This window comes from Centruroides vittatus, unplaced genomic scaffold (genome assembly GCF_030686945.1).
Source record: "Centruroides vittatus isolate TY-2023 unplaced genomic scaffold, ASM3068694v2 contig_879, whole genome shotgun sequence".
Lineage (NCBI taxonomy): Eukaryota > Metazoa > Arthropoda > Arachnida > Scorpiones > Buthidae > Centruroides > Centruroides vittatus.
Window position 1 is genome coordinate 2,282,466 of NW_027122571.1, and position 11,814 is coordinate 2,294,279.

Sequence of the window (11,814 nt, forward strand, 5' to 3'; positions counted from 1 at the left end):
TAATTTTTGTTGTAGAATAAAGAGCCGTGGAAAACCTTGAATGAAACAAGTTATTCTCGAAAAAGTATGTGGTTCGGAGAATCAAATCATTAGATATTTTTACTTACGAAATCTTCTCTATAAAATAAGGAACGACTTTACTAGTCTGTGTAGAATCGAAAGAACTTGAAATGAGGAGGGCATTGTTACCGATTCTGTTGTTTTCTTTGGAAGGCGTTTTTTGTGGTTATTCTACTGGTTTTCGTAAGACTCCTGCACCACAAGATGATAAAGTTGTAATTAATCCTGTACTTTACCCATCTCCTCATCCTAAACAACGCTTCATTGGACATCACGAAGGATGGATTAAAAATGCAGACGTTGATGGAGGAGCTGAAGTTCCTGATATATCTAAACCTGAAGTGGAGGGAATTCCGGTAGTTCCTCCAAAAGGAGAAATTTGGGATAAAGATACATCATCTATAAATGTTGAACCTCATATCTATCCTCCAAAAGATGTCTTAATAAATCCTTCAACAGACTTTATTGTTGAAGAGCATAAAGACAAACATCCAGAACAAATAGATACTGTTAAAGATATTCGAGTGGATCACCCTAAGGACGTTCCAATACATGAAGAACCCAAAATAATAGTGGATCCGCCTAAAGAAGTGTGCATAGAAGATAAACCTGTGGTAATAAATCCTCCTAAAACTGTGCACATAGAAGACAAACCAATAGTGGATCATCCCAAGGAAGATCAATACGAACAAAAACCTACAATAGTAATAGATCGTAAACCCGAAATAATAGTGGATCCGCCTAAAGAAGTGTACATAGAAGATAAACCTGTGATAATAAATCCTCCTAAAACTGTGCACATAGAAGACAAACCAATAGTGGATCATCCCAAGGAAGATCAATACGAACAAAAACCTACAATAGTAATAGATCGTAAACCCGAAATAATAGTGGATCCGCCTAAAGAAGTGTACATAGAAGATAAACCTGTGATAATAAATCCTCCTAAAACTGTGCACATAGAAGATAAACCAATAGTGGATCATCCTAAGGAATATCCTTCAACAGACTTTATAGAACAAAGACCCACAATAAATGATAAACCCGAAGTAATAGTGCACATACAAGATAAGCCAGTAGTAATAGTTGATCCTCTAAAAGATGTTCAAGTAGAAGAAAACCCTATACCAATCGGCCCTTATGAACCGGATCAAGATCAGATTAGAGTTTTACCCGAAATACCTTATCCAGTGAAAGTGACAAATGAAAATTCCAATTTGAATTTATATGAAATGTTACAAAAACTTCAGCTATCAAGATTCGTACATTTAATAGAAGAAGCAGGATTGCAAGAATTGTTATCTGGAGAAGGTAAATAAGTTATTTGAGTTAAGTAATAAATCAATTAAAATGTTATTAATTTTGTAATTTACATTTACAGAACCAATTACTATCTTTGCTCCTTCCGATTATGCATTGAGCAAATTGAAAGCTGATGAAATAAGAAGATTAGCGAGTGATCGTGATTTATTGCGTCAATTTATTTTATATCATTGCGTGGATGGGTCAATTTTTGGTTCAACTTTAGTGAATGATCCTCTTAAAACTAAGATCGATAGAAATATTCTTTTGGCCAATTATTATGGAGAGGTACTGTACGATCATTTATTATTTAAATTAACATACACCATTGTTTATGTCTTGTTTGATCATTACAGAAATGGTACGTCAATGGAGTAGAGATAAAAGTTAGAGATCAAGTGTGTAAAAACGGAGCCATTCACATTATAGATGAACCTCTGTATCCTTTTCCAGTAGGAGGAATTTTAGAAACTCTAGAAGCATCCGGAAATTTTAAAATATTTTCTGAATTATTAAGAAATGCAAAACTTGATGAAGTATTGGAAGGTATCTTAATCTTAATTTACGACCTTGTAATGTAATTAAGAAATTTATGTTAACATCATATGGTTTGTTTCTAGGAGAATCAAGATGGACAATCTTCGCTCCTACTGATGCTGCATTTTCTAAACTTCCACCCTCTAATGTAGAATGGTTAAAATGGGATATTCCAGCTATTAAAAGTAAGAATATTTTAACTTGTATTTAATTAAATGTTTTATAGTCTAATATAGTTCAAATTTCTAACGTAAATTTTAAAATTTTTAGATTTGTTTAATAAAGTAGCTTGTAGGGGTTATTATTATACATCTTGGATTAACAGTGGATCAACTAGTCCTCCCTTATCTCTAGCAAACGAATCTATGGATTTTTCTGGTTTTCCTGGTATGTATAGGCCTAATAATAATAAAAATTATAGCAACTTTAAATTTTTATACACATGAATTAATTAATAATATATAAAATTTTCAGATTCTCTTATTAATGGGATCAGTTTGAGTCAAAGAGATATAACTACTGATAATGGATGCATTCAGGCTATTGATGATATCTGGTTTAGTTCTATTTTGACTCCGGGTGAAGCTTCTGTTGGAAAGAAAAGTTAAAAAGATATAAAAGAAGAATCTATAATAATGAAGTTATTACAGTTTTGTATAGAAATATCATATATATGAAATTTTAAAATAAACAAGTTTGTAATTATATTTAACATTATCTCATTTTAAATTTAATTAAATTGGGTATTAAAAAAATCTATTAATGATGCTTTAGTTACAGAGAATATAAAAAATCCTATATATTCTCTCTAACTAAAAGAAAAATACTTCTGTTGAGTGTGATTTCCTGAGCGAACTAATACATGTTTACTTAGCAATTATAATTAGGTAAGCACGAATATAATAATTATTTTTAATATTCCGTTAATAAGGATATAATAAAGTTATGAATTAAATGGTTGGATTTATATTTTATTATGTTAAACTCTTATCTGCTCAGAGAAATTATCCACAAAGAAGGATTGGATCTTTGAGTATCGAATCTGGACTTTCCTGGTAGAAACACTTCCATAGGAATGCCATTATTTAATAAGTGAAATTAGACACCATAAAATATCTGAAAAGAAATTGCATTTTATAGATAAATGAACTAGGTCAAATAAATTTTATTAATTTAGCTTTTACGATTTGAACTGATCGAATGTTATTCAATAGGGAATTCGGGTCAAACTAGTGAAGTTTCAGACGGCTAAGTATCTTTTATTCCACTGTAGCTTTATGAAAAATTCAATTTCTTATATTATTATGGTTATAAATAAAACGTAGAAGTATTATGACGTAAAAACAAGTTTCCGGTTAATAAGAATTAGTAGACTTTATTTTCTATTATCATCTATGATACAATTGGCTTACATCACATCAAGCTGTACCAATCTGATGAGGACTTCGTCCTTCTTTACACTCGACTGATGAATGGAAGGACAAAATATGAATTATTTTTATAAAACATCAAGAAATAAGGATTTTTTACGCATTTTTCTTGAGGTCAACGGTCAAAGATTTATTCATACAGAACGATATGACTTTTTTTTTTTTTTCAACTCGCAACATTTACTTTCTTTAAATAATTTATCTTCACTGAAAATAATTTAATTTCACTAAGATACTATTTATTTTAAAGGAATAGAGAGAAAAAATATTACTTTTTTGTTTTACTTTTAAATTAAATAAGCCTATAAGAAGAAGAAAAAAGTTATTAATAATAAAAAAAAAATTAGCTTTAAGCTTACTGCAAAAAATAGAAAAATATGCCATTATGGATGATTTTTTATATTTCTTTTACGAAATAAAAAATCAGATTCTTGATTGAATTTATTAAATGTTTGATAAAATATTACCTTTTTTTATTTTCATAATTAATTATAAAATTTAAAACTTTTTCAAATATCAAATGTTTGGCAATGAAGCATTTATCTATAATAAAAAAAAAAATGTGACTTTCCTGAAAATAATAAATACAGTCGCAGGATATTTAGGATTATATTATATAGTTTATCAGCAGAAATTTTATTTAAAAAGAGGGAAAAAAGACACAGAAATAAAATATAGTTGTATGTATAAAGCCCCAGAAAGACGAGAGATTACTACTTCCAGCTATTAGCTATAACTATATTTATATATAATTTTTAATATATATTAGATATTTAATTGCTTTGGTTGTTCAAGAAAGAAATATTCAGTAAGAAACATATTCACTTCATAATAAAAAGTAAAACTTTAAGTTCGTATTTGTTTATTTAAATCGAATTTATCATTTTCAAACGTAATATAATAATTTAAAATATGTATTTAAACTGTGTTTATATAAAATTTTATTTTTTAAATTATGTAAATATAAATAAATATAAGCTTTTTACTTTTCTAAATATATATTAATATTTATAGAAATGTAGATTATAATTTTATTCATAATGTTAAAAGTTGTTTACAGTAAGAGAGAGATCTCTCATCCTTGACCTTTCATAATGATTTTCTTATCTTTGACTATGACATAATACTTAATAGTTTTGAAAATATTCTATAATTAAGTATAAGTTTAGGGAATTGCTTAATTTTAAAAGGTTTCCTCCTCAATTTTCTAATGTGTTCTAAAGTAATTTAAATAATTTGTATAATATATGCTATTATTTTATATACCCCATATTTAAGGACAATCTTATAAAAATATTCTCATCTATTGTTTTAAATAATGCAATTAACGTTATAGGAATAATTAAGCTTCAACCAGATGTATCGCATAGATTCCCTGTTGAGTAGCATTGCCTCACAGATAAACAAAGCATTAGACTTAGTTTATGATGTCATAATAGGAGAGAGAATTTAGCAAAATTTAAAATAAAATTTCATAACAGATGGAACCGCACACGATTTTTAATCTCTTGCCGGAAAAGTTACGCAACTCGTTGCTGGATTTTGTAATGTTGGGAAGAATTTAGTTAGAAAGACATCTGCACAATGTCACAATGAAAATGATGATTTAATTCCTCAATCATTTGAATTTAAAAATATAAAATTAAAATATAAGCGCGTTGCTCTTCGCTGAACCCATGAGCGATACCATTAAAAATGTCCTCTTAGTGCTATCAGATAGGAAGATGAAAATAAAAAAGTAAAAAAATTCAGTAAAAAAGGTGAAATATAATATGAATTTCTGATTTTAATTTCCTATTTAATGTATTAATGAGCTTAATATAGTTTTCGATTTCAATTATAATTAAAGATTTATGTTATTCCTGAGAAATACTGTGTAATTTTTATATAAGATCCTTTCAATGGTTAAATAGATGTGTACCATGTTTTTATTATCAGGATGCTATTTCAATTCTCGATGCTCACCAGTAGACTAGTGGATAAAACCACTGAACAATGGTGTTTGGTCACGGGATTGCTCCTGACCAAAAAGCTGATCACGTAAAGTTTTCCGGGTTTTCTTTACCTGTTTAAGGCGAGTTTATCATGGAAAGTCTTTCCTAGAAGCATTCCCCTTGGCAGAGATTCCCTTGGAATCGTCCAATTGTTGCCTTGCGTATCTCATCAAACGAAATCAATGAAATATGCAAAGGCATTCTCAGAATTCTCTTCCTTTTCTTCTGGAAATTATGACTTTTGTCTTTTCCTCCGAGACGAGTCATTCTCAGAATGTCACAAGTCATCTCCTTCGAAGAGGAAATTACATCCTTCTCTTTAAATCATTTTAAAGACGAAGATCGGGTCTGGTTTCCAAGTTTTTTTCAGAAATATAATATATATATAATTACAAGATACAAGAAAGAAGCTTTATTATGATATTAACTTCTTTTGATCCTAGAGCTTGTCAGGGGGAAGAAGTGTGGCTCATTAAGGGTTGCGACTTATCTGTACATTTCATGAGATACTGATGATAATTTTGATTTAATTAAATTAATTTAAGATATTTAAGCCTATATGTTGGCCTATTCATTACCATAATTTAGGAGGATAATTATAATTATCTTTTATCTACTAAGCCGTTTACGTGTGATATTATATAATAATAAGCAAGACTAAACAATATAACTAACTTCTGATCTGTGTTGTATGATGGCGATACAAATATATTGTCATTATAAGAGGCAATTTTATAAAATATTTCTAACACATAAAACAGACTCATTTTTTATACCAGTTATTATTACAACGTAAGAACTCGTAAAATTGTTTATTCATATCACACCTCAGAGAATATTTATATTTCCATCTTGTTGTTTGATGATAATAAGTAGATATAGGAAAAGAAAACTTACTTAAACTCTTATCTGATGATAAATATTTAAACATTTTCAATTATTACAAATATTTTCATAATTAATAATTATAAATAAGATTTATAAATAAATAACTTTTAAAAGAAAAATAAATAATTACAACTTTCTATATATTATATAATATATTTAAATAATTTAAAGTTGTTTATAAAATTGACTTATAAATTATTTTTTTACAGCGAAATATATGATCATTTAATTCAATTAAATTGGTAGCGAATGTGAAAGCGTGTTAGGATTTACAGGAGACCAAGTTCAATTTCCGTTCGAAGAAAACTATCATTCTTTCTCTTGTTGCACTTCCTTAGTATCTGACAAAGGAAAGTAGTTATTGAAAAGCCATATAATTAACTATACAGTTAATTTAATTTCCTAATTGCATTAAATTTGATTCCATTTAGTGATAATTGATGTGTGAAGGAAACCTTTAGATCTGCCATAATTTCCATTGAATAAACGTTTTATACGTGTTGAGTACGAATGAACTTTCTGCTTTTCTTAGAATCTGTTATTTAATTGAATGAAAAATTGTTTAAATATTTCTACACTAATACCTTTATAAATTATCCATTTATAACAATACTATTAACTTAATGCATTTAAATGCAATAAATGAATATTGGAATATTCAATATTCAACCTACTGTATATCTGGTTTTGCATAGCCAAACAATATTTTAATTTTAAATATACCTATATTGATATTATATATAAACATGTAAATGTAATCATTAATTATATAACACAAGAATTTATATATATATATATATTTTTAGCATCAAATGGTTCGGTACTGAATATAAATTGACCAATAAAGCGAATGTAGACTCTTTTATTAGACTAATAAAATATTATATTTATTATATGCTATATATAATATAGTAATTTATATTAAAATAATAAAATAAATCAGGAATAATTACCTTATCCTAAATAACAATTTCGTAGACTGAATAATATTATTCATAAGAATAATCATTGATATGGACGCAATAAAAGATTTTTCTGTCAATTTTAATATAATATTTCCATTTATTATTATTTTTTATTACTTATTTAAAATGAATTGAGTTTATATATTTGATTTTTTTTTAATTTTATTTTTTATTTTTCTATTTTGAGACAATAACTTAAAAATGTGCCATTGAACACACATTGCGGGTTCGCGCCTCAGCAAAGGGCTGGCCACGTATGGTTTTTCACGTTTTTTTTCTTTTCTTCACGTGTCTAACACCTAAATAGAGATCATTTTCCCATGGAACCTTCTCTCGGGAGGCATTTTCCTCTTGGCAAATCGCCCATACGTTGCGTTACCGTATCCATCGAACTAAATGAACCAAACTTAAAAATTGTAGATATGCCTTAAAATTTAGGAGTTAAAGTAACGTTTTAATAAGATAAATATAAATAAATATGTATGTATTTTAAATAATATGGAAATACATTACCCTTACTTTAAAACATATTCCTCATTTTTCTAGACAGGAATTTACGGGAAAAAATTAAATAATTAAAAAGTAAATACAGTTTAAGAAAATTTATGAAAAAATAAAAATGCTTCAACAACGTATTTATAAAAAAAAATTTATAATAAAGAGAAAATATAAAACAAACAAAAACAAATACTAAAAAGTAACTTCAAAAATACTTTTGAATAGCAACAAAAAATACCCAAAATATTATACAAAGAAATACCTTGAATTTAAGACGCACTTTTACATTAAGTATTTATTTATTTATATATTTTAAACGTATCAATAGTAATGCCATAAAAACACAGATATGTTTGTTTATTTATTTACTTGTGTGTGTTTTTAATGGAGGTATTAATTATTTTTTTGAAAGATTGATCAGATAATATTTTACATAAGAATTGCTATATTTTATGTAAAAAGAGTTAAGATATTAGAGTTAAGATAAAAAGAGTTAAGATTTTATGTAAAAAGAGTTAAACATAAATTTACGATTAATTTGAGAGTTTTATTTATAAAAATTCAAAATTAAATAATTAAAAATGCTATTTTTTTTCTTCTTTTCCTCAAAAGATGGCGCCAATCGTAATTAATAGAATTTATTTATTTATTATGCAAAACGTATCCAAAATTAAAATAACTGGCAAATAATAACTATTCAAATAAGCTAAATTTTCTTTATTGTTAATATCGTAATAAAAATTAATTTAGTCGAATTTTTTCCGATAAGTAATACTTTTATTTTTTAATAAAATTAATATGATTTATAAAATTGCACGATTTTAAATATAAATATATTATATTTTAAGTTAATTAAAACATTAATTATAAAATAAATAAATAAAAATAGTTTAATATGTAATCGAGTTAACAGATGGCAGCACTATTGGTTTTTAAGAATTCAATTCTTAGCACGAAAGATTGATTTAATTCCATAGAAGAGGTTTAATTTTCTTTTGAATCCAATAAACTTTGGCATTATTAACATTACAAGATTTTTCCAGAAAAAAAGAGATTTCTTAATAGCAACTTAAATTCCATTTAAGTATACTATTAGTTTTTATATGTAGCTATATTATCGAATTTTGTCAGAGGTAAGCTTATTATCCGATAATAAGATATATGAAGTATATCTCAAAATTCTCTCAATATTATCCTGTTAAATTGTCCATTTATGCTTAAAAAAGATGATAAAGGGAGAAGACTAAATCAATATATAAATTACAATTAAACAGAAAAAAAATAGGAAGGAATAATAATAATAATAATAATTATTATTATTATTTATATAATGATACATGCTTAAAAAATTCATTATTTTTTTAAAATAATATTTATGAAAAAAGAAAATATTTTATAATTTTTATTTAAAAAATAATAAACTTCTTAAATAAGATATCGGAAAAGTAATGTTATTAGGCTTTTCCTCCCTTCTTTAACAGTTTTATTTTTTATGTTATTGTTTGATTATTGTACTAATCTTATTCTTAGAAAAGTTTCGCTAGTTATTAACCGAAAGACAAATTGCTAGCCTTTCTGTCATATTGATTATGATAGATGCTCACTGTTTAGATATCGAACTAATTTTCTCTATCCTGTTTATTGGAATCTGAAATATAAGTCTATTATTCCATTCTTTAAGATCGATTTCAACGTTATATAAATACAAATTAATCTGACATTTAGCGGAAATTATTCTGTTAACATATACAAAAAATACTACAGCTAAATCAATATATATATATATATATATATATATATAAATATTTAATGACGTTTAAAATGAACTATATATAATTTTATATTATAACCATTATATTGTTATTATGTGCTTCAACTAAATATATAGTGAAACTTCGATATAGCGCCCTCCTAAATATATCTACACTCTCGTAAACCTCTAAGGATATTTGTGAACGGATCTTCCACATAAATATTAAATAGAGAACTGAGAATTGCTAAATATACGATTTTGAATTGCAAACGACATTGTTATCGCTAAATCACATGATCAAATCTATCAAACTCTCGAATTCCTTAGTGTCTAAAGTACTTCAGTTTAGCGCTACACTTGATTTAGTGTCGGTGATGGCTTTAAATCGAGGTTCGACTATTAAAATTGCTTCTTTATCGACGTTTGAGTCTCGAAACATTCCGATAAAGTAATGATTTTTGTATTAAAATATACAATCGATTAATTTCGAAAGGTTAAAAGTTTAACTTGTAGAATGTTTTTTTTTTTTAAATATATACAGTATATATTAGAAAGCTAGAAGATAAATACTACGTTAATTGATGTTTATTTTTATCTGTAAAGCTTGTTAATATATTTAGGATAAAGTGTTTCTGTGCATATAATACTAAACTGTATATACAGTAAAATAATTTTTCTAATAATATACATTTTAAAAGCTATAATATGAAGGCTTCATAGCATAAAAATTGTAGTATGTTCATCTATCTTCGTTATCAATATACAACCATTTGTCCATATTAAATAATGATAGATCAACTTAAGCACTATGTTACTTGCATAGCTGAATATAAAATTTTTTATTAATTTTATATCTATATTTTATACAGAGATAATAATATAAAATATATACTCTTTGTTTTATTTAAAGTAATTTACTTTTTAAATCTTTATGATCATAACTGGAAACTAAAAATATATATATAAATATTAATTTCTCATGCATGAAAATACATTAAAAATAAACTGAAATTTGAATTTTATTTAATAAAATATCTTTATTAACTTTAAAATTAATGAATTTTACGTGTCAAATTATTATAAATAACAACAGTAACGTATTATATTCAACAATGTTTTCAATGGATCCTTGTTCTTCTGTCTGAAAAATTTACTTGCATCAATTAACCTAGATTATAACACGACAACTGTACATATTTTCCTTTACACAAAGTGTAATTATTTTTACACTTGTAAATTTTTATTTATTTAACTAATTAGAAATTTTTTTAAATAATTCTTTGTATAAAAATCCTAATTTATCTCTCTCTCTCTCTCTATATATATATATATATTTTTTTTTTCAGTCAGTTAAACTTTTTAAAATAAAAATTGGTCCCTGGTATTTATCATAAAATTCATTCCGGATTAAATTAAGAAAACAACATAATTTATCTACCGAAGTTTAAGTCTAATAGTATTAGTTGTACATTGAAAAAAAACAAGAAAAATTATATAAAAGTCACCCTTAAAAAACACGAATAAGTAATTTAAAATATGTATAAAAACATATTCTGAGAAAAAAGATATTAAAAGAAAGTCAGAAAGGAAGAAAGAAAAGAAAAGAATTGAATTCGTTGTTGATTGAAAATGTCACTAAAATAGACCAAATGTAGTCATCAGGAGAATATTTTTGCATGATTGTATGAGGCAAGGTTTCAATAAACCCACGTTTCTTACAATTCTTCAAAATGCGACTATTTGACTTTTTATTATTATTATACATTTTTATCCCCCTTCTACCCAGCAACAGAATATTTCTTTTATCACTAGACAAAAAAAGAATTTTCGTTAACGTTGCAAATATCGATCGACCTCGTTAAAAAGTCTAATAATGTAGACTGAACATACCTGGAATACCATAATATTACGTATCCTCCTATAAGGAAAATATCCGACGTCAAATATAACATTGGATATTTTTTCTCCTTCTTTTTTTCATCTCGTCTTGCATCTCGATATGAGGTTGGAGTATTTTAAGATACAAGCGTTGCTGTATACATAATTTATTTTCTGATACTAACTTTACAATGCTATAAACTTGAACGAGTTTCTCATCTATTATGCAGTAAATCTCTAGTTCTTATATCATGAAGAAATTTTTGTTCGAGTCGAATTGGATAAAAATGAAATATAAATTTCCTTTAAAAATCATTTTTGTAATTTTTTTTATTCTTATAAAAGTACCAAACTATGTAACATCGAGTGTATTATCCAATTAATTAATTAATATATATATATATATATAACAGAAGAATATTTGAATAGTTATTAAAGGTAAAGAATGTAAAAAAATTAATTTACAATTTTGTGCGAAGAGAAACACATAAAATGAGAAAGTAAGCCAA

General features: G+C 25.8%; 1 protein-coding gene across 5 annotated transcripts; it reads left to right on the forward strand.

The window, feature by feature from the left end:
• On the forward strand, positions 1-2,606 carry LOC136983245 (zinc metalloprotease ZmpB-like). 5 transcript variants are annotated; one of them, XM_067279937.1, is made up of 7 exons: positions 1-1,023; positions 1,126-1,371; positions 1,442-1,650; positions 1,719-1,908; positions 1,983-2,084; positions 2,170-2,286; positions 2,374-2,606. In XM_067279937.1, exons 1-7 carry the CDS (start codon positions 171-173, stop codon positions 2,505-2,507), a joined length of 1,851 nt encoding a protein of 616 aa, XP_067136038.1. In that variant the 5' UTR covers positions 1-170; the 3' UTR covers positions 2,508-2,606. The 5 variants fall into 5 exon arrangements, with proteins under 5 accessions (XP_067136038.1, XP_067136037.1, XP_067136036.1 ...); XM_067279936.1 differs by having other exon boundaries at positions 1-987; positions 1,033-1,371; XM_067279935.1 differs by having other exon boundaries at positions 2-828; positions 874-1,371.
• Positions 2,607-11,814: the final 9,208 nt, after the last annotated feature.